Source organism: Formica exsecta, unplaced genomic scaffold, assembly GCF_003651465.1.
Source record: "Formica exsecta isolate Colony F162 unplaced genomic scaffold, ASM365146v1 scaffold125, whole genome shotgun sequence".
Lineage (NCBI taxonomy): Eukaryota > Metazoa > Arthropoda > Insecta > Hymenoptera > Formicidae > Formica > Formica exsecta.
The window spans coordinates 60,869-85,815 of record NW_021848584.1 but is presented as its reverse complement, the minus strand read 5'-3'; the positions used below and the strand labels follow the sequence as shown (position 1 = coordinate 85,815).

General features: G+C 30.8%; 1 protein-coding gene across 9 annotated transcripts in view; it reads right to left on the bottom strand.

Moving 5' to 3' along the window:
• The window catches only part of LOC115245675 (protein NDRG3), a 37,300-nt gene that overhangs the window by 9,545 nt on the left and 2,808 nt on the right, over positions 1 to 24,947 (bottom strand). For 2 of the 9 annotated variants that reach the window (XM_029824094.1, XM_029824097.1), the window contains exons 1-6: positions 24,491 to 24,829; positions 18,887 to 19,266; positions 15,130 to 15,183; positions 2,457 to 2,656; positions 2,158 to 2,278; positions 415 to 703 (exon numbers count right to left, since the gene is read on the bottom strand). In XM_029824094.1, coding sequence (XP_029679954.1) covers positions 415 to 703; positions 2,158 to 2,278; positions 2,457 to 2,656; positions 15,130 to 15,183; positions 18,887 to 19,101 — 879 coding nt within the window. In that variant the 5' untranslated portion in view covers positions 19,102 to 19,266; positions 24,491 to 24,829. Of the gene's footprint in view, positions 1 to 414; positions 704 to 2,157; positions 2,279 to 2,456; positions 2,657 to 15,129; positions 15,184 to 18,886; positions 19,267 to 24,490; positions 24,831 to 24,947 lie in introns of those variants that run through there. The other 7 variants (XR_003885581.1, XM_029824095.1, XM_029824096.1 and 4 more) reach the window with 7 other exon arrangements.

The window sequence follows — 24,947 nt, the reverse complement described above, 5'->3', positions numbered from 1 at the left end:
TTAAAGCTGAATATTTAATGTGACAAAATATTTTATAATGATATAAATGTGTAGTACAAATTAAATTTAAAAAAAAATTTATATATATAACAATTTTAAAAAATGTGTAACAATTTTTACTCATTGTTTTATATTAGACATATACAAATATAGTGAGAACCGCGATTACAAATTTATAAGTGATTGTCAATATTAACAGTATGTTGCTGTTTAAATTTACGATAAATCAATTTATTAAAAACTTACTTGCTTTGATAGATTTAACATTAACTTTATATGAAATTATTTTAACATTATAAAATTATAATTTTAGTAAATCTTTCATAATCGTATTGTTACAATTGTTATATTGCTTACTACTAAACCGTAATCTAGAATCGTTGCAAATTTAAGTTTAAAATATCATATTCTTACCCTGCCGAAATGATGCCACATCAGATAATCGAGAACACCTTGCGTCATGCCCTGCGATCTCAAGTGGCGCACGTTCAATTTTTGATAACCCCATTCGATCCATCCTGCCTGTGTGGATACGCAGTTTATCAGGCACAGTGCATTTACTTTCTCCGGATGGGCGAGTGCAAATCTTGCCAGAATATTGGCGCCGGCACCGACCCCGAAACCAATTACGGATTTTATGCCAAAATGGCCGAGAATGAAGAGCAGCTGTTCGGCAAGCTCTTCCATGGACGGATAAGTGTAACTGAAATGTATATAAAGAATTCTGTTTTCAGAAATTATTCACGATGTTTCACTTTGATAATGATTATATAACGCCTAAACAGAGTATGCGAAATAACTATTTAAATTGCAAATTTAACTTTCGCGAAAAGACGTGGTTGAAAATATTGAATAAATTAATGAATATTGACAAATCTTTACGCTATTTAAATATACTTCCTTCGTTATATTTGTTGCTCGTTAGGAGTTATAAATAAACCAAGAATTAAAACTCCTAAATCTATTAATGTTTCTGTAAATGTGCAGACATTATAAAAATACATATTTTTATTATAACATTGCGTTCACGAAAATTACTGCCATCAACATAATATCATGATAAATTACATTAAATGGAATTTCAAACAATAAATATTTAAACAATTCTTAAAAAATATTTATCATGTAATATAGATTTTACGTTATTGATAATATGTATTTTTGCAAATCCAGCGAATAATGTAAATTCAGCCGTGATACTTATCATAACGATATATAAATAAAAATTGATTAATAATGTTATAATATTATATTAATAATATAACATACATTATTAATCAATAATTGTTGTTTTTTTGAGACAAATCAATGTTATATAAACAAATAGAATATATCGATATATAAAGCTGATACATCCTTCAAAGAGATTTGGCACGCAAACAAAACCAATAGATAAAACTTTCGCATGCAAATCTGCATTGCGGTTTAAATTATTTTATAACTCAATGCTTAGTTAAGTGTATGTTTCTTTAGATATAAGCCTCGATTACTTAAGATCAATATAATCAACTGTATTCAAAAAAGATAATTTCTTAATCCAGTGATGTTAAGTTACCCACGGTCTACTTTTATAAATTATCATTTACTCCTAAAAGATATATATGTAACAATCGATAAGTTTAAACTCGTATAAATACAGAGTTATCGATATTACGATAAAGTATAAACATTTATATAATGAAAAAATATGTAAAATATTAGAACTACTTCTTTTTATCAAATTGTATATATTTGTGGAGTTCTAGTACGAGTAAACAAGCTGTCAATAGAATTGGACTGATGATGAGATTGATTGAGATATTAATTGCATCAATGATTTTTGTTAATTAAATTGACTCGTTAATTAAAACGACATGCGCGTATATCTATATTTAAAAGAGATCGAGGCTTAATTAGAGACATACAAATATGCATCGAAAGTTCCTTAATTATTAATTTAATTAAAACGTACTCTTTAATAAAGCAAAAAAAAATCCTTACTTTAATTGTTGTTTGACGAAAGCTAAGAATCTTTGTGTGTGTGTACGTGCATTTGCGTGTATAAGACTACCGATATCGCGGCGCAAATTGTACAAGTCTATTGTAGAATGCTTCGCTTTGAGAAATCGGTAAAGTAACTAATTTTTCTCGTGTTCATTATTTGAAAAATCAACTTACTCTTCGGGTAGCGTCGGCGCGCCTTCCTCTTGTCCGGGTGCGTTCACGTGATATACGCAAAAGTTTTCGAGTAAAACACGCATATCGATGTAATTGAAGAATGCCTGGAAGCTCGAAATGTCTGAAAAAATAATTTTCATATATTAAAAATATATTAAATACATATTAATATATTATACATATACTTTGGAGAGAGTATTGTAATAATAATAGTTAATTTAAAGAAATGTATTATAACTAGGATTAAAACATTGCATTGCTCATTATTATTTTAAACATTTTAATTATAAATTGCTCACAGTTAAGGCCTAGATCGTGATAAGTGAGGATAGCTGGTTTTGCTCGATTTCCTTGCACCGCTATCAGCAAACTTCCTTTGTCGGTCTCCACCCTTTCTTCCCGCACAGAGCCGTCATCTCTAGAGAGATATCTCAATGCCGGAAATTGCAATTGAATGTTCTTCAGCTCAATATCATCCATGCTATCGGAAGGCATCGTGCTGCGCATAAAAAGAAATCATTTAATTATTGGCATCGTGACCAAAAAGATGAAAAACGATCCGATATTTCTGACGTGAACTCCAATTGATGATGACTGGGACAATCTAAAATTTCCGAGGAAATTTGACGCTGGCAAGCTTTCTTTTTATATTATATAAAGATATAACTGACTAGTTAAATTTATATTATTATATACCTCATCTTTTCTTCTATTTTCAAGATGAATATCCTTGACTGTTGAAAAAACTAAATAATTCAGGCTCTACTTCTATATATAATATATATTAATATATATTAATAGATAAAATGTATATATATCTACTTACAAATGCAGCATTTTTAGATTCTATACCCGTTATAATAGCAGTTTTGTATCAAATAATTCTTGATTTGTTTTTTAAATAATGCGTGAAGTTTTTTTTCTGTTACATCGTTATCGCATGATACTATAATTTTAATACAATTATAGATCAGTACGTGAGTGTACTGCGACTCGTGTTGTATAGAAAATGTTTCTTTTCTACAGTTTTATTTACAAGAAGTTCATTAGTGAAAAATGTGCGCAGTAACATAATTACTGCTATAGACTCAAACGTGTGTAGCAATTTTTCCACAACTGTTTTTATCTTTTCAAATATGTGTAGATAGAAAATAATACTTTTTAATAATAAGTGAATATTTGAACTTTTACACTAAACAATAATTTCATCGAACTCTAACGCTCATTTTATATGTTTTCGAAACTTACATCTGGTTCCTAAACGATTTACGATGCAAAGCGAGCAGCTTGTAGCAGTTAGCACTCACCCAAGTTATTGCTAAGATTATTATTACCATTTTATATAATAGATCGCATACAGAATTATTTATTGATAAGTCAGCTTTCATTGTGTCATTCCAGAAAAAAATAATAGATAAAAACAAACAAATAGATAAAATAATAATGTTTTGTTGACTGCAGACTATTAAGTGTTCTTGACCAACGCGACCGCGTCTCCAATTTCGCCGATGAATAAGAATTACGAAGGTTAATTCAAGACGATATATTTGTTTTCGTGCCAATAATTGCGTTGCGTTGCAAAAAAAGCTGGAATGTGTCGCATGTTAACCTTGCTTCTCTTAATATAGTAATTATTTTAGCCTCAAAAAAAAATGTTTAAAAATCTTTTTCTGCAAACGCTTTTAAAATATTTTAATTAAGTTTTTTCTATTACATTTAATAATTATTTTTGTAATAAAATAACGTATAAAATTATATCACTTTTACGGAGCACGATTGGCAATATTACTTATTTATTCGGGAGAGTTAAATTAAAAAGTTGATCGTACAAAGTTTGCTAATTTTTTATTTTGCCATGATTGTCTGTTACAACTTGCGTTACGTCAAGACAGATACATTCTCTTGAATGAGCACGCGGTGTCTTCGTGGAATATTACGCAAAATTAGTTTCTTTATGCGAAACGTCAATCAAAATGTTAAACGTGACTTTTTTATCGATTTATGCGTCATATTCTCAGCAATCGAAATAAATTATTAAACAGACTCTTAAAATTCCTCTCGTCAGTCGTTTTCACATGCTTTAACTATGTGCGCAGATACTTATTACGTCAATTAACTTCGTTAGATATGAGTTAATTAAACTTCTGATACGGTAACTCGGAAAATTAGTGGAAGTGTGTTTGCTCGGCTGGCAAAACTAGTTAAAAAGCATATCCTTGGTTCAAGATTTAAACGCTACTTGAAGCTATCTCATCACTGTACATGCAATTTATTCATAAATTGGCAATAACAATGTTATGATGAAGCTTCAAAGTACAAGATTTATAACGTTTATCAAGTTACATAGCAATCCTGCACATTTGAATTTTGCAATAAAACGAAAGTTTTATCATTATATGTGTAATTAGTTATCAGCTATATTATTATAGATAGTTATTATATATATCAGTTAATCAATATATAAATTGTAATATTGAAATCTGAATGCCGAAATTTAGTCTATAGATACATTTGTTTTGTCTCAACTTACTTTATAGATCAAAGACAATAACTATATATATAATCTCAATGTAACAATTCTATATAATATATTTTAATAATAAAATTCATATAAAGTTTTCATATATCATAATGCTAGCTAACATTAACGACCGGGGCAAAACCTAAAACGCTGTGCAATAGTCAAGGAGATGTCAACGAGGACAGTTAATGGATCTCCTGATAATCTATTAATAGTTCTATATCAGTTTAAAGTACATACGAGTCAAATGCATTTAAAATCAGCCGAGGGTAAATAATATCCCCACGTTATTCTAAACGTATAATAGCAGTGGTAACTTTAATCGTCCACGGAGTTACATCGACGTTTAACTAGTTGTGAACTCGTTTAATGCTTAAAAGATCTACTTCGTCTTGTATCCCACAGGATTTACGACGTTAATCTAATTTTAGTAAAACAATAAAATGTCAAGAATCTTATTTGACTTCTTTGTACGCGCAAAAGATTCTTTGAGAGAAACGCCACCACCGTTTTGCAAGGAGTCACGCTTCTGTTCTTTGGGTTCATTAGTACTGTTATCCGAAATTCTTTTCATTCTATGTAATCAGAGCAAACGCGACAATACATATTACATCACACTCATCTGAAGATGAATATATAGAAGATGCGTTTGTAGATCATGCTCTCTTTCTTTCTTTTTCTCTTTCTCTTCTCTCTCTTTATGACGCGACCCGTTGCACAGCGTTCGTATTATTAAATTCCTTATCTATTAATCGCTGCCTGTGAGGCAGATTGCACGCATGTATTTTCGTATAATGGCACTTGAATTAATGCAGCGATTTCTTATCTTCCCAATCATTACTGCGTTGTGTGATTTATTATTATTCTCATGCGCTTGTATTTAATGACAAGATTTCCTTCAGTTTTATTATTTTTTAAGATTTATTTTTTATATGAAGTACACTATTTATATCGCTGGAATAGAAAAGTTTTAAAATAATTTTAATATATGTATAATAATATGTAATATAATTACAAAATTAAAATAGTCTATAATTTAGCAAATTATACACAATCCCTTCTCTCTTCACTTACATATGTTTATCATTATTTGTACCGTTGAAGAACGTGAAGAGATTGTGTTTTCCTTTCATTTTCCATCTCTATTCGTAATAAATGCTAGGTACAAAATGGCAATAGAGGAAAGCATTTGATTGTTTCTGCGAATAGGATGTAAAGTGATAGATACCATTTCCACGGATTTATAGCGCGTATCGTAGACGGCGTCGCAATGACTGGCGTCGACAATCAATAAACGGAAATGTAATGCCACAAATGCGCCATGAAATCAATTGAAAAACACTTTGGGGCTTTTGATTGATAGAGATCTCGAGAACTGATTATCAGTCATCGGAATAATGAACAATAATGCAGTGGTCTGGACAATATCGATTTTACCTAAACAAATCGCGTATATTTGTCCATGCCATCCGAAAATAGATAACACACTTAATGCATAATATGACTTTTAAAAATACTTGAAATGTAATAGAGATCTAAAAGATTATCACAATAATAGCGGAAATTAAACGCTTATATAAATATGTAAATTTTTTTTAAATATTCGGAAAGAGAGAAAAAAAGAGATGGCACAAATATCTACATTTTGTTTATTAGCTAATCAAATTTATTAATTTATAACACATAAATGATTGTAATCAAGATGAGAATGTCACGTGGAAGCACACATAACTAGTTTGTTACCATTAGGATAGATATTTTTCCATGCCCGCATGTATTAATTTTGCTCGAAAAATAATAATATTTTGGCCCCACTCAAGACCGAAATTTATCAATTTTAAAGAAAACGAAGAAGAAAACTTTGCTTAAAAGATATCGCAATCAAGATACCTCGTGATAATATTGCAATCATAGATCACAGTGTCATTTATGTGGACATAATAATTTCGCAAGAAGCACTATCTCGAATTCCTTCATTACCTCAAACTACTAAAACTCGAACTAGTAACTTTGACAAATAGGAATTAGAAATATTATTAACCGAGAGTGTTTGAATAGGGGACAAAAAATATGATGTAAAAGAATATGAAACGCCGAAATAGAGTTTAGAAATGCAATGTAGGTATAAGATCTAAACGGACGCGTACAAAATTTGTTTTAAATTATTATTTTTTCCAGCAGCTGTATTCGAAAATAAAAAAAAAATACATACCTTTCATTGTATCCTGTTAAGGATACAATGTAATTATTATATCTTCCGATACAACATGGCATGGATAGAACTAGTCCCATTGCGAAAAATTAAACGTATTTTCTTTTGTATTTCTAAAGATAAACTGTCACAATGAGACAAATTCATACATGTATTATCTAAAAGTCAAAAAGTTATCTTGCAAATAAAAATAAACCGTCTTATATCGTACTCTCGGAATCATATATTGATTCAATATGAACAAAATATTATAAACACACGATAGCGTTAAGTATACAAGAAAAGTAAATATAAATACTGGAAAAGATCAAAAGTTATGGGCAAAATTTGTACCATGATTTAAATAAATCAGCGAACTTTGTCATCTTCATCATTCTTTAAAAACTTAGTTCAAAACTTTGCAAAAGATAAATAGCAGGTATTATCATTGGACGAAATTTTATTGTGACGTTTTAGAACTGCAAAGAATAAAATTTTCTAGCTAAAAGCGAAATACCATGACATTTATGTAACTATTTTGGAGTAAAAGATCGATTATCCTTGGCACTTAATAGCGAAGAGAGTTGTAGAGTCTAAAGTTCGCGAAGCAAAAACTTATTTCGTAAATGTTTGTTTAAAATTGAAAATTTTTGATATTATATTTTTTATGTTATAAGAGCTGATATTTTATTAATGTAATGTAAATTTTTCACTATATAATATTTCTTTTATTTTTTTATACAATTAAACAAAAATTGTGTAATTAAATGTATGCATTATACACATATTTTTAAAAATATTTTTTATTTACTTTAAATAATAATTTGAGAAGAAAATACTCCTTTTTTATTCACGTGGTGTATGTGTGTGTGAATTATTACAATTATTATTTACCAGAACATATATATATTGCAATTTTTTTATATAAAAAGCATTCTATGTGGTATTTTACTCTTTGTTTTTGATGAAAAATTTCGTTTTTCCTTTTTATACGACTTTTTCTCTCTATATGCATGGAAATAAAAGAAATGTTAGTTTATGAGCTATTTCAATTCATGCGCTATAAAGTTTACCAGACCTTTGTCATATTCACAAGAGTGTTCTACATTTTATCATTCTTTACTGACAGCGAAATGCTATTATTTCCACGAACATAATAACTAAGATACTGCAACCAACCGACGTATAATAGCGTATTCTATATTTTCACTTGCATATACGAGTTCTAACGTTTCATTTATAAAATGCTTAAAAAACTTTGAATATACAATACGTCGTTCCATATTTACTCTTGAATCTATAAATATTTTAAGCACAAAAATATAATTAGAGCGTATGTTGTTAATTCTAATGGAGTCAATGAATACCAAAATCTAAAAAGAGAAAGAGAGATTACTTAATTAATACTAAAATGTTCGCCAAATTAAATGGTGTAACGATATAGTTTTAGCAAGGATTTTAAATATTAGATTTTGTGAAGGCATTTATCATTTTAATCTAGCTTTTAATATAAAAAAATTTGATTAAGCTTTAAAATACTCGTATGTCTACTGTTATTGTTGTTCTTATTAGTTATGTTAATTATGTTATAATTTATTTTAATTAACAAAAATGTTTTTTTATGCGAAAAGCAGATATAAAATAGAAAATTTGCAGTCTTTTATTTCTGATAAAGTTTGATAGATGACTATATATTTTATTTGACGTTTCGTTCAGTAATAATGCTTTGGTCAGAACAACGGTACCAGTAGTGATTCGCCATCGTAATGCTACTTGAATTTCCAAGCACAGCTAATTTGCGTGTGCGAGAGGTTTCCCGGCACGTCACTCAGTCGTTTCCGGCCAGAGTTAAGTCCGGCTATTCTCTTCCTCCTCTATCGCAATAACGATAAAGCGTGAGCTTTTAGAGACTATCTATATAAGACCTGAATAATATTCTATACAATATGTGTGATTAAAAATTTTGCAATTCAAATTTTTTCTTCTGAACTTATGGAGCAGTGATTGTATGAATGCATTGAATAATGGAAAATTTAATAATTTTTGAAAATAAGTTTGTATAAAGTAATAAAAAATGTTTTCTGATAAATTTTATGCACTAAACATTATGACAAATTCATAATAAGTAGTGTATAAAATTTGTAGGCATTGTAAGATAAAATGATGAGGAAGCAATGTGCAAGTTTCTAATTTGCACAACTCTACTTGTTTATATAAGTTATTCTATTAATTTTTCGAAAGTTACAATTTTATTTGGAACATATTAAATTTGTAAAATTTTAAATAATTTTAATATTTTAAGTAATAACAAGAAATGAAATAATAAATTCAAAGAAATAAGCATCAAAGACACTATTTATTTACATTCTTGAAATACAAGAGATGATTCATGTTATTTCTCATATATAGATTGTGATTTTTAAAGTGACAAATGATTGCATCATTATATTATAGTATAGAACTAAAAAATACGAAACAGAGAAAATATTTTTCCATTTTATTTTTTATTTTAAGCACTCTTGCGTTATCTAGAGATATTCAACGCAAAAGATAAATCGCTGGCTAGGAAAATTTTGATAATTATATTTGGACTGATATTCATATATTTTATATTTCCGGCAGTCATTTCTGTCATAGTAAATTAAACACATAAAAACATATATTTCAAATTGAGAAGTTGTTCCACTTTTAGTAATAAAATTTATAGAACAAAAAAACTTGTTGATCCTGGATCAACCTAAAATCCTACTTTCGAATTTCCAGAGATATCTCGCGTTACGAATATTCAACTGGCTCGTTGAAAGCGCTCACCTAAATGGAAAAATGATGCAATAATCCTCGAGACTCGATTTTATTTTCATATTTTGTAACTTTAAAACTCGAAAAGCTCTCGCGTTTAAATTAACTGCGATATAACTTTATAAAGTGCGGGCTCTTGATCGAAAGGATTTGCAGTAGCTTTAAATATAAACTTATTGGAAGAAAGAAATTGGATACGGATTTAAAAATACAAGGATAATAATTTACCATAACGATACGTAATTAGATTTGCTGCCACTTTATCGAATGATAATCTAAAATCTTCTCTATATCTTTTCTATTATATTCATTTTTCTACATTATATATTTATATATAATATTCACTTATTTTTTAGTCAAAGAAAATATGCTTATTTTTTTTGTATTTCTGTACATATATTATTAAAGAATTACGTTTCATAAGAATATGTGATTGTAAACGTAACTTATTTATTTCTTAAAATTGTGCAGAAGATGTCTGAATTGTATATAATATAAAGAATCTATATAAATATTAATTTTTAGAGATTAAACTCTTGCAGCAACAAAATAAATAAATTTAATAATTTACTTCTACGTTGTATAAAAGCTTGCTCAATATATTTTAGTATTTTTTAGATTTAGTTAAACAAATTGCATAAAAGTTTAACGTGAAATCCAGTTAAAATAAGCTTTGCATATATAATCTTCTTTCTCAAAGCTAACAATATATAGCGGCATAAAATGTGTTCAACAATAAGTGGCGAACAGCGTCACTAAGATTTTCTTAAAAATAATTCTGATAAACCACAACCTGCAGCCAAATAATTGACATCGAGCGGCATTGAATTTCCTGTATTCGATATCTTGTGTGATAGTGTCCTTTTTATCGATCGATTAACCGAAGTGCACATATATTCTTTCTGATTACTTGCCTGTAAGACGAAGCCGCACAATAAGGATCGATTTACGCTATCCCACTACCCTCGCGACCAAGGCAAGTAAATAAATCTCTATATATCTACCACAAACACAAGTATGATATAGAACATGCTGTAAACAGAGCCGTGCTTGTTATTATTATAAAGCACCGATTATTTGAGTTGGACAAATTTCGCATTTCTAGCACAAGGATAGATCAGAGATTCAAGATTATTAATTGTCTGTTTAATAGGAAAATATCCTCTCTTTCTCTCTCTCTCTCTCTTGCAATTCGCTATTGTTTTAGATTTTGTTATATATTTCCCGCAAATATAGTTTTCAAGTCAATTTTTACATGTTGCTTCGATTGAATCACATTAATATATGCATTACCTGCAGTAAAAGATTTGATCACTTTCGATTTTTCAATACTGTGTATAAAATGCTGTTGGTCAATTTCTGTTTTAAAGACAATTTGTATCAAAAGATTCAAAGAACAAACGGTAATTTATTAATTGTTGTGTTATTTTTATTAGAATATAAAAGCTGTTTTATAAAGTCGGTGCCATCCGATCAAAGTGGGACTGGCGCAATGCCAAGTTACGTTAAACGAATTCCTAGCGAAAGTAGAGCAAACACTGACATACACGACTGTCGCGTCATATAGAATCGTTACGTTTCGACCTCCCATCAGAGTAATTTATCATTGCTTTACGTAACAAACGGCAAACATGTTGAATCGAGATAAGTAAAGACTAATCTCTAGCGAAAAGAAACAGACAAAATGAACGTCACGCGGGAAAAAAATGACAATTAACAAATGATTAAGTTCTCTTTCAGTTGACAAAGAACTTGCGTTACTGGCTCAAGATGCATTTCGATCGATATGTCCGCCTTCTCCATGACGCAAAGAGCAGTGGCCTGTTTCAAGCAAAATTTCATCTTTTATCTGCATAAGACAGATCATTAACTACAAATGACAAACAATGACTTGCGCGGATCAAAAAGAATACGTGCAAAATAAATTTCGTTTAATTGATTAGGTTTATGACATTCCTTATAAATCTGTTTCTTTTAAAATTTAATTTTTAATCACATATAGTTCATGTGAACAACATTATAGTTAGTACCAGTATTCACATTATAAATGATTTAAAACTACTATATATATATATTTTTTTTTTAAATAAAATTTATAAAATTTATGCGTGTTAAATCAAATTATGCATAAAATAAAATTTAAAGAAATTTAAAATCTATAATATCTGTTAAGATTAATAAGTTTAAGAAATAAATGGATTAAGATTACCATATGGCAGAGATAATATAAAAAGTATAAAGAATGCCTACGGGGTTGGGACTGTATTCAAGAATTTAATCTCTTCAGAATTTTCAACATTTTTTAAAAATTGAATAATACATAAGTCAAATAAGTTTTCCTTTAAGATTATAATAGATTTATAATAAGAGAGATCAGATTTTTAATATAAAATATTATATTATTGGATAGCGTATTTACACACGCAATCTCCTAAGTGCTATTTTATTACAAAGATATAAATGTAAATTTTTTACAATAAAATATACCTATTATTGTATCCATTGAACAAAAGATCAAATAACTGGACGCATATTTATAATCAGAGCTCTGTTTGTAATATCTTATTTGCGTAGTTAAAAAAGATGAGATATCTACATATGTGCTAAAAAAGAAACATTGTTGAAAAAGCTGTTTTTGAAGCGACATTACAAGACATCGTGACAATAAGAGGTTTATATGAAAGAGGTCTTAATGGTTCCTAATTAATTCTAATTTCAACGTTAATTACTTCGCTGTGAGGACTTAGTCAAGAGCGACGTATGGCCTCGTCCTTTATCCTAACAAGTAGAACATCTTTGTCCAAAGATGGTACGAACGAAGAGTGACATAGTGAAATTACATCGTTAACCTTAGTAAGCTCCTAAGCTCGCTATTACGTGAAATGTTACATTCTATTAAAGTCCCTTCCATGTTTGCTTGTTTAGCACATTAACACATTTTCAACGAATAACATTCTTCATAAATTTAAACGTCATAATTATCATTGTCATCTATTACAGTCAGTTTACGATCGTTCTTTATTTTATAATAATACAAAATACAAAAATTTTTATATATTTTTAAAGAAGTAATACATGTGTCCAAAATTTGCTCAGAATCAAATTTGCGTTAAAATAAATTTAAAGAAGAAAGAGAGAAAAAAACGTGTAGCTTATCTAAATAAAGATAGGATAATTAAACAGAGATAATGAGTGAGAGATATGCTACATCATTAAGTTCATTACACAATATTTTTATATTGGTTTCTTTAAGATGTGAATCATCTTGTAACAACTCGTAAATATATTTTTTGAATTATAATTCCATTATTATATCTAAAAAATTAATATTGTGAAAAAGTGCATGATTTCGTGCTAACGTGTAGAAATACAAGTCATAAGAATGGAACGCGTTAGCTGAAACATTAATTTCTTATGAAGTTTTGTGCCTAGTCGACTTTGCGTCGCCTATATTAAATTATTTAAAGCATTATACAAGACGAAAGCATCATCGAGTCCAACGTGTCATTAATTGTTTTGTATCTTTTTAGACAAAGAATGCAGCCAAATTGCCATTAGCGATGTTTTCCAATGTGATAAACGATAATTATGAATAGATTACAAATATATAAGTTTCATAATGTAGCCTTTTAGCGTATCAAAGAAAATAGATTCCAAAGGTTTCATATCATATAGCTACAACTGCGATTTTGTCATCCCTAATGAGAGTTTGTATGATATAATATTTGATATCAACAAAAATTACAATAAAAATGTTTTTTTCTATAAATTTAATTTTTTATTGTTTATGTTGTGTCATTTGTCGGACTTGAAATCTTTGGAGTCCATTTTTTTGGAACGGTAAAAGACTATACTCTGAAACTTATACATTTGTAATCTACTTATAATTATTTTTAATTTTATCACAAAATTAATTTGGAAATCGCCTGAAGAAAAGGGGAGCATATTGGCCACACACTTTCTATTGACGATATAAGTTTGTTATCTATTGTTACAGTATTCTAGAAAATTCAAACAATCTATGTTATATTTACCTAGTAAAAATATATAAAATTATCTATATCTAAATAATATAGATTCTTAACAATTACACGAAATGGTATTGAATGCGCTAATTTTCCATTAATTTTATTAAATTAGTAAAAATAAAAATAAAAGATTAATCAAAGAGAACATTTTTCTTTTAAGACATTTTTGTAAAGCAATAATTTCTTGTCGAATTTTTTAAAAATTTGTAGTAAGATAAGTATATATAATTCATAGTTTGAGAAGAAAAACTTGATAATCTTAAAGCAAAATTTGTGACTTTAATTTTACATTTACATTTAAATTAGAAAGTGGCACCAACAACGCGACGCGAGTTTGTAAGAATCATAAAGTAGCTCTATTAAACAGCCGAAAGTTTTGGAACTTCCGTTAAACTGTCTTAAACAATTAAGTTTCGTAAGCCTTTCGAATTTGGGTCACAGCTCTAAATAGCAGCTGGGTCACTCATTAAGTGATGCTATTTAACCAATATTGTATATAAAAGAACAATATTGCTGCCGTTGTGCACTATACTACGGCTTTGTTTCTTGTCAGAGCTTAGAGTAATGTACTGTGTCGTTACTTTTACATAATGTACAGTGCAATTACCGCGACAAAATCTAGAACAATGTTCATTTTCAGTTGCAATGTTTTTATAATTGTTCCTGTATCTCAATCAATTATACATCTCGAAGCATCCATAATTCGCTCGCTGATGACCATTACGGGTTATTACGCAGTTGTACCGCTAAGTAGCGCATAATAAATTTTAATAATACAATTGCGAGTTATGATCTGGTCACTCGGCGCTATGAACACATTAAGGTCAATGTCAATCGCTCATGTCAATTGAAAAACCCTATGAACATGACGATAAACATCTTATTCCTGCTTATTTTTATATTTTGAAACATATTAAAATTTTGTGTGTTCTAATATATATTCTAGTTTAGAGAAATCTATTCTAATCTTTTTGCAAATGAGATCCGCAGATATTATTTTTGCCTATTCTCGTTATATGGCAAATATTAATGATGGAATACTCAAATCAATATTTCTATATTAAAGCTCGTTTTTTTCGTTAGTTATAACGAAATCGTATTGATTAAATTTGTAATTTTAGGCGGAATTTTAATATATAAGAATAAATTTGCAATTTTACTCACTCCTAGCTGTTCTGCATCAAACGAGTCGAATTTTTATGCTATTAGGATGAAACGATTCAGAGTAGATGAATGTAAATGAATAATATAAAAAGTGGCTACATTCTCAATGCGTAGGCTTGGTTAATATCAACTATATCGCACTCCTACTACGTATCTACGCATCAGCATAAATTGCAACTACGATTTAATACTTGCTGAAAGATAGGGAACAGTACCGATTACGCGATGGTCTCTCTATAAGTTCTCTTCCCTCTTATTCCAAAACTTACCCCAATAGAGCAGATTCCTCGGCAGTGGCTGCTGTCGGCATCTTGTTTCTCTCCCTAAAACAAAATGGCGGCGAATAATCATAGGGCCCGGCCCTACCGGAATATGTCGTGCCTTTATCCCGTCACAACACACAGAAAACTCGTAACATCGTAAAAACAATTAGCACAATAAACAAATAGCAGTGTCATATTAGCGTCAATTTGCCTTTGCTAGCATTCTACGTTGATCGCTTTAAGAATCGGCTTCTCTTTGTTCTACAATTTAACGATTTCCAACATTTAGCATACGATTCATTTGAATGTAAAATTACCATAAAGATCCCCATTTTTTACGGTCAATTAAATTAAGGGTTGGAATCTCGTATTCAGATATTGCGCACTTGAATAAATAGTTCTTTAAAAGAAATCGGATTAAACTTCGGGTTAAAATAAAAAGGTAGTACTTCAATTTTAATGACTATATAATAAAAACATATCATCTGTTGTCTTAACTAAAGATACCAAACTTTTTAAGAATTAAAACATTCAATATTGTATACAAGATATTTCAATCTTCGTATCATTTTTGGATTCTTATAAATAATTAATAAATATGTTTTACAGTAGTTTATAAATTTACTTATATAACATTCCGTGCAAGATTTTTAAACAAAATATAAGTGTACATTGAAATTGAAGAATCATGAGACAAACGTACGACTAGAATACGAGCTCTAAACCTTCACATATTCTATTATTTTTAAAAAACTCAAATACCCGGATCCCTCGATCGCTCGCATTTAATCGCCCTTGGTCACTTGACTCGAGAAGCCGGTTCCGCCACGCACGCGTTTCCGTCGCGCGTCGTGAAGCGACGCGAACGGTCGCAACTCGAGCGTTGCAAGGACAAAGGAAGACGGCCGATCGCATGTATGCAACAGAGAAGATGATAATAATAACGAGATAGTAACAACGATAAACCAAGCGGCGATGATAACGATGATTGCAGTCACGCTTAGACAAAGGGATGCGAGAAGCTAGTGTTATTGATGCGTGCGGGTGAGGCTTGAAGCGCATGGAAAAAAAAAAGAAAAGAAACTTTTTCAGGTGCCACGACTTACCTTTGGTTCGCTTGCCTTCAGCACGAACTGATCAATAGCAGTGCCTTTAACGTCCGATCCTGAAGTTAGTCCGTACTTACTAATCTACTAATCTAAAACGAGACGTTGGCTTTATAACCGATTCAGTTTATACAAGACAAATTTAAATATTTCCAAAAACAAAGTATTCTACAAAATATTTTACAAAATCAATATCTCTAATTTTTTATTTGAATGATCACAGTCAGTTAATTTTTATCTTTACAAATCTGCTCTCTATGCTCCATGTGTATCCTCTCAATCGAATAATTCAGTGAAATACGTTCGAAAATTTTTTACTCGTTTTATTAGTGTATCATATATGTGCAAACAGCTCGCGTAATTATTGATTTCCGTGGGGAAAACGAACCGTATTTAATAACAGCAGAGGTTACTAAAGCTGCCGAGCAATTCCATGCGCGCAGCAAAATTGCGGGATATCTTTTGACTTGTGTTAGATTTTATGTGTTAAAGTTGTTCAGTTTTTGAAAAAAATGTTAATTTTGACAAATAGACATTAAGTACTTTTGGGCAGCATCAAAGTAAACAATCGTTAGTATATTAATATTAAAGATGATTAAATTGCAAGCATTAGTGTAATTATATGGCATTATATGGCAGTGGCGAGATTTTTTTAGTTTTTGCAAAAAAATATTTTTATTTATTTTATTTCGATACGGTTAACGCTTTCGTTGCTAAAGACGGCTATTTTCAATATATATATATATATAGCATATACACATATGATGCTTTCAAACATTTAATTAAGAGAAACGAATATGATTGCATTAATTACGCGTGTCTAAATGTCAAAATGTATAAACTTTCAAAAGGTAATTATATTGTATTAAATTATGTATATGACATAAAGTTTTATATATTAAAATGAAATTTTTTGAAAAATAGATTCTAAAAATATAAAAGAGTATAATTATTATAAGAGAGAAGATACGTTTTCCTAAATATTATTTTTATTACATGTGTTTGTTATATACCGTTTAAAAAAAAAAAAAAAAAAACAATCTCGAAAGTGGAAGTAAAAAATTAAGAGAATTTGCTGGTCAACGTTCTGGAATAATGCGAATTGCGTGGTTCTTTTTTTATGCATGTAACGATTCGAGAAAGCTATATTTTGCGTATTTGTGAACGATATTATCATATTTAATTAATATATTTTCAAGTCATCATTCTATCTTCAAATTCATAAATCTACAATTTTGCATATTGAAGAGGATTTCTTTTATTCTTACTAAGATTTTAGTGTCATCGTATGTGTCATTCTTACTTTTATTATAACACATGTAGTCGTATTATATAACATTATTACGCCTACTAAAGAGAATATAAAACTATGTTATTTAATATTTTATATAATATTCTATATGCACAGTAATATTTTATTCTTTATATTTTTTTTCTCTAATAGACAATTCAACATATTACAATAGAGATACTTTTAGCCAGTCTATGAACATGCAACGAAAGTTGTGAAAACTGCATCGCTAGTGTTACAATTGATTTCATGAAACCTGTTCGCCATAGTAACTAACAACAAAAGCACTATAACCATGCCCTGATATGTCTTCGATCTCAAAGTGCTCGTTGCCCACAAACTCCTTAACAACTTGCATCACTTATTCTATTGTTGATGATGTATTCGAGCTTTTAAACTCAATATCCTTAATATATATTGAGTTAATATAAACGAGATAAAATAGAACTTTTCCTATAATATTCAAGACGATTTTCCGGGAACAAATTATAATGTACTTCTTTGATTTGCAAAATTCCAGCCACTTTTGCGATTAAAAATGATCTAATAAAGTAAGTTGGCCGTAAGAATACGTAATTTTTTCGCAGAGAATGCGATCTTTTTATGAAAATCAAGTTAATAAACTCTATGTAACCCACAATTTGCATAATTTCTGATAAAAGTATGCTAAGTCAGAAATTACTGATTATCATTGTATTTTTTTTTTTTTTTTGAACTATTCCAGAAAAAACATTAACTTAATAAGCATATTTTATAAGCAGTATGTTTTTCCAAAGTATATTTATCTCTTTTTTTTAATTTTATTTTTTATTATTTATAACTAAATTGTATTTTATTTTATTAAACTATCGCAAATAATTTTCTAATACAATTAATAAATACTGCAAAATTAAATCGTGCACAATATAATTCAATTTGAAGTTGAAACTTTTATTGTACTAAAGTGGATAAAACGATAAAATAATTTAAGCAAAATATTTAAGCCAGATTTGCAAATCAATTCCCATTTCGTGAAAAATAATGTATATATATAAAATTTAAAAAATATATATTGTATATTGTATATATCTTACCTAAAGAACTAAAAACTCTCAACGTCATGTTTTAATTATAATAAGTTATATATTCATAACACAGTTTTTTTATATAGATATGTAAGAAACAATATAATTCAGCAAAAATGTCACAATTTTTTGGCGTTCTTAAATAAACTGCGTTAAATAAATTCGTAATAAATTATCAGTGTTCGAAAGGGCAACAAGATTCAAGATTGAAGAACAGCGACACGATATATCCCGCGACCGTATTCCTACCTGCTGACCGGTTTCTCCCCCATATTTCCGGACAATGTTGCTTAAGGCATTACCTTGAGACAATCGAGATGCTTTCGCGACGGTCCTCGATCAACGGGTCCTTCTTCCGGATCTCAACCTTTGGAGAGGCGAAGCTAAAAGCCTTCTTGACAGACTCGAGCATGCTCTGGCCAGTAGTCTGTGTCTGATCGACGATGGTTGTGCTTTTGTAAACATCTTCGCCCAGGTCGCCTAACGACCTGTACGAAGCGCCAATACCTGCCGGCATGGCGTGACCTCTCGTCGTCCTGTCTCGTTCGCGATGTCGTTCCTCACCCGACACGACCTAGTTGATCGTCGTGCTGGTCGAGGACGATGATTTTCGTCTAGGTAGTTGCCCTCTCGGCGAAGAATCGCCTCGAAGGCGCTTGGAGCTGTGGCGTTGCTGCTGCTGCTGATGATGATAGGCGTGCCCGAAGCCGATATGCCAATATCGCACGTCAAAAAGGCAAACGAACGGCAAAGGAACAAAAGAAAGAAAAAAACAAAGATAAGGAGATCCTGTGACGGCCGACCGCAGCGCGATTCGAGGCATCGACAATCGTTCGATCGTACTTGATATATATTGATTTCTTTGAGAAAAATTTTATAATGAAATAATTGCATCAATAGCCGTGACTAATTAAATCAGCAGTTTTTTTATCTTTGATTATGAGCAATAATAAGAGCTAATCAAAGTGCAATTGATAATTAGATTCTATAGGCGAAAACATATCGTGTTTGTTTTATTTTCATTTTTATCAGCAACTATTAAGATCAGTATTTATTATTCATAAGAAATAATAAAAGTTTTTCTGATGAAAATTCTTCCTGACAAATTGTACAGAGTCAAAAAAATGGACAAATAAAGTTGGATGTTGTTTAGGGATAGATACACAATTTTGTTTCTAATTATATCACATACAAACTGGTAGATTTGTGAATAATCACATATATTTTGATAATATATTTCTTAGCAAACTCTATCTAGATTGTAATTAATTAAACTTTAGAGTTTTGTAAAATATTTATTTTTCCTATTATTGAAGTAGAACATATTTACCATACACATATAATATTTTAATAACATACTTTAATAATGTTATTGATTCTTAATCTATTAAATACAAACTGCAATAAAATTTTATTAGGTCCCGAAGCAAGTGATTATAGAAGTTTTGTATTTCAAGAAAAGCACTCAATGTTATTATCGTTTGCATCATTGTTTTAATTATATATTAATTGAATTTTTCTATTTATTCTCTTTCTCGCGTTTTTTTCGATAATTTAATCTTTTTTGCAAGTTTCCGTTTCGTGCGTACACGCAATTATGTTATTTTCACAAAAAATATTTGCAATATATTGTACGATAATTGTATATAAAATCGTGTAAAGAAGAAATCAGTTACTACATAAATGAAATAAATAGAAATAATAGCACAGTTGCATGAGTTGATTAAATACTTTCTCATATTGTAACTATCTGCATATAACTTCTCTTCCCATCGTGCATTTAATATAATCTCTAATGTAAACAGTTGCAGTCATGCCCCAATTTAAACGTATTTGGAATCCGGATTTGTGCAAGTATAAATGAAAAGTATAAAGATACTCTTTTGAACTCAATCGTTAACACGAACTTCTATGTACATGAAATCGCGTTCTATTTACGAAAGTGCATACAAAAACAAACAATTCCGTCGTTCTCACTAAACAAACGAGCAAGCTGCTATTGTTTCCGTAAGTTTGGTTGTCGTTCATTTTTGCAATATTTGCCAAATCAACGCAGTTTTAATTTACATTTTATAATTTAATTTATATCTTATCGTTTACATAACATATATGCGATAGTGAACATATATATTAATTAACAATTGTAATATAAATTAATTTGATGTGTATTTTGAAATGTATTTTTAACAATAGCTACACATGAATATAAAAATTATTAAATTAATTTACATTTAATAAAAAAATCTTTAATTTAAAAAAAAAATTTTTCAATAACTTTTACTAATAATGTGATATTCGATTAAATATTTATGTAACTATATTTTTAAGTTATATTATGTTTGTGTGTAGAGAACTAAATCAACCGAAAAATATACAGGCAGAACACGTGGAAGTTTTAAGGCGCGTCTGCTGTTTTATAATTAGACTTATCTTACTGTACGACTTTGATCGAAAACGTTATTGTCGATGCCTCGCAGAATCGTCCTCGCTAAAATGTAAGAAATGAAGATGCGTGTCACATGGTATGATGGTCGACATGCACAAAATCCATCGATTTCGTTGTATATCGAGAAAATCATGCATGGCGACATGCCAATTAAACTATTTAATTATGCATCTTCGTGAAACATATTTATAAACAGGAAACGTGCGAACATGAAACAATATCAACATTGTCGTGTTTACTTTTAATCAACTATCTTTAACAGTTAATCAAGCGCGTGCGAATAAAGTAAAAGTCAACAAAATAATTTGATAGGTTCTCCGAACTATATCAATCGCTAATTGCGAGACTGACGTGAAACGTGACGTAAATTTGTGAGAGAAACAGACAGATACATGCAAAAGAGGATCGTTGTACTGGGTAAATATGTCTTTGTCTGCGATTAACATCACTTCGTCGATCTATCGATCAAAATAAGAGACACGCATTTATCCTTCCCTCTCCAGTTTTTTGTTGACATCGTTGATAATAATCGATAAGCACATAGAGAAGTTTAATTCGTTACACACGCACGTATATCTCTCAATATGGGTGTAGCCCATTGGGTGTAGCCGTTAGTCTATATGACGTTCGATGAATCGTAATCCGAAAAAGAACCTAGTTTACGCTGGGTTTATATTTAAAGCTTTTATTACAGCAAATTATTTTTAAAAAACTTTGAAATATACATTAAACTCTAAACTATTAATTGTAAAAATAAAATCGTAATTTATTTCTAAAGAAAAATCTTTTCGGGCATGAAAAATAATATATATGTAACATTAATCTGATATTATCTCTTCCTGCCAATTATGATTTCCGCTAGTTAAAAAAAATTGTTTCATAATGTATTACGAGATTATCGTTATCATCATTATTACTGAGCGCCATGAATGATTATTGCGTGATTAGCATTAAAGCAAAACACTGCAAAGAATTTTCATACCTAAACAATCATTTTACGATCAAAAATACCGCAAATTTTGTTACTTTAAAAAATTCTTTGATAATTGTATGTTAAATAGAACGGGATCTATAGAAACTTTTGAAAATTTGGATAATATACAATATACAAAATGAACAAGTCGTCAATATTTTTATAAGATAAAATCATCCGCGAGAAATATGAAAGAAATATGATATAGACACGCTCTTGGGGGAGTACCTTCTATTTCAATTTATCTCATTTTAAGTCAAGCAGCGTATCATTCTAAAGTCAAGCTCTTCAAATATCGATGGCGCCGAATGCAACTGGATCAGCTGCGAGCTCGACTTGCTTACGGCCTCGCGCCAGCAAACGGGAAATCGATCTGGCCAGGACCTTTCCGGGCAAAATATGTATGCATGTCACTGTTGGGGTTCACGCAATGATCACCAATTCACTGATGGACTTCCGCGCGCGTGTTGTAAAGCGGGTCCCAGGAGAGTCGTGTATTGATTTTTCGCATAGATACTCGCGTGTAACGTCGGGGTTAACCCCGTTTCTCGACATCTAATTTTTCGTCCGACACTGCCCGACTTCACATCGACTCGAATCGTCCAATCAATTTATTTCATTAAGAAAATGTTAGCATCGATAATATAATAAACAATACAAAATATTTATTCATTATCTCCAATATTTCTTTTCAATATCTCTATTATTGATCCACAACTGATTCAAGCGATTAAAAATTCAGAGTATCACGACGATTATGCACGATCGATCGTTTGCAACATGTCATTAATATCAGATATAAAATTCAGAAAAAAATGTTATATAAAAATTTAGAAATATCAAATAAAATTAAAGAGTGTTTTATATATATAACTGTTACAAAATGTATGTGTGTAACAATTAAAAATTTTATCTAATAAATTTTTCTGATACTATTTAATTTGTCAAATCAATTTCACAGATATTTGTTATAGTAATTATATAAAAAGAAGTATATCTTTAGATATGAAATTTTCAATTATCCGATCTTTCAGAGATTATCACGTTAGACTTGTTAATTCAATTTTGTTCTGTGTGTGTATGAAAGCGTACATTTATAAAATGGTAACTGAAAATCATTGAATCGTTGATCTGTTCTGCTTCATTAATTTGCTTTAATGTGGTTTGAAACGGTAAGATAAAGCTTTATAACGTGCATGCGTTCTTAAAGAGAAAAATTTCTACACTTTATGCTCCACTTTAGCATGTAATATTTTCCATCAAAGTTAATATACAGGCGCATAACGGTCAAAGCTGAATTTAACATGTAGCTTTGAAAGTAAAGACTAGATTGCCAATAAGATGAGAAATCTTAATGCGTCTGACAGTTTATTTTTGTATCCAGCAACTTTTTTCCATCCTACAATTCACACGTAGCATCGATCCAGTACGCTTCGAGCGTCATCGAAGCAGCTGCAAGCTGTTACGTCTGCGATCAAATAATTGTTGGACGCTGATAGGAACTAAGATGTGTAAGAGGTTTTTGTTTACTTCTCTCTTTTAAGAAGAGATGTAAAAATTCTTTTGAGAAAATTAAGAAAGAATTATGGCTTTTAATGAAGCAATTTATTTTTTTTTTTTTTTTATATTCAACTTAAAATTTTAGGAATATTATAAAACATGTTAAGCATTTGAAAATATTAAGAAGTTATCAATTAATATTGTGTAGTTACTAAACTTCAAATTTACCAACAACGACTGGTTCATGAAAGTCGTTACGTAAATATGATCTATAGATACCGAGTTCCCAGAAAGTTTAGGAACAGGAAGTGATCTTATTCACATGCATCACTCAGATAATTTCTTTTTCTAGGCTATATAAAATAGCATCCAATACTTAAATTTCGGAAAGTATAAGGAGAACTGATAAAAGACAGAAAGAGGGTTAATCCCTCTATATCGCGGTACGTAACAGCGCGCCAGCTAATTATGCTTGATCGAGGACTGGCATCGACCATGTATTATTCCGCGACGTCTAGTTTTTCTAGGAACGATCGATCGTCCCAGTGTAACCCCATTTCCCGACAGTCGCGACCGCTTCGCGCCCCGATGGGACCAATCCGCCTAGGAGGCGACGTTAACGCGAGATCGTTTGCGCGTCGTCGTTCACGCGCGATCGATTTAGCGCGCCAGGTTCGACCTTCGTGGTTGCAGCGCCGCATGACTCAATCGAGTTATCACGACGTCACCGATCGACGTTCTTAGCTTCTGTCAACGGACGACGATGACGATGAGGTCCGCGTGCGAGCGCGGGACATCGATGTGCGTGATAAGACGCGTGATTATCAACGCGATTCCGCGTGCGCTCACAGACAAATTATCACGGACGTAGCTCTGATCGATAGGTCGAAGTGATGGAGATTTTTCCGAAGGGGATGGCAGATGAAGAGGGAGACAAAGAGCCAGGATGTAGGCGCGTGAAGAGGGAAGGTTCTCACTGGGACTCACCTCTTTCTACGCGAGTTCCGCTGCGGGATCCGAGTGCCGAAGAAGAGTTGCAGCTTTCGCGCGGCCTTTAAACGCGTTCACCACGAGTACCTCGACGCGAGTGAGATTGTCCCGTTTTACAGGGAACGCGCGTAATCGGAACGATCGTAATCCTTACGCGATTTGACAATCGACCCGCGCAGATTGTCTGCTCGATACGCGCCGACCTTTCGACGTGACGTTACAAGACGTGCGAAGATGGAGCACCACGACGAGACTGACGTTAAGAAGCGCACGGTGTACTCAACGATGTCGTACTATTGGCCCAAGTACACGGCTCCAACTACGGACTGGTCAATTGGGATGCGCGTTGCTTTATGCGCAGTATATACCGGATTGAACCGGTTATGGACAGACTGCCGACATCTGGTCATAAGAAAGCGCACCCGCCCTGTCACCCGTATTCAGGATTCCTGCT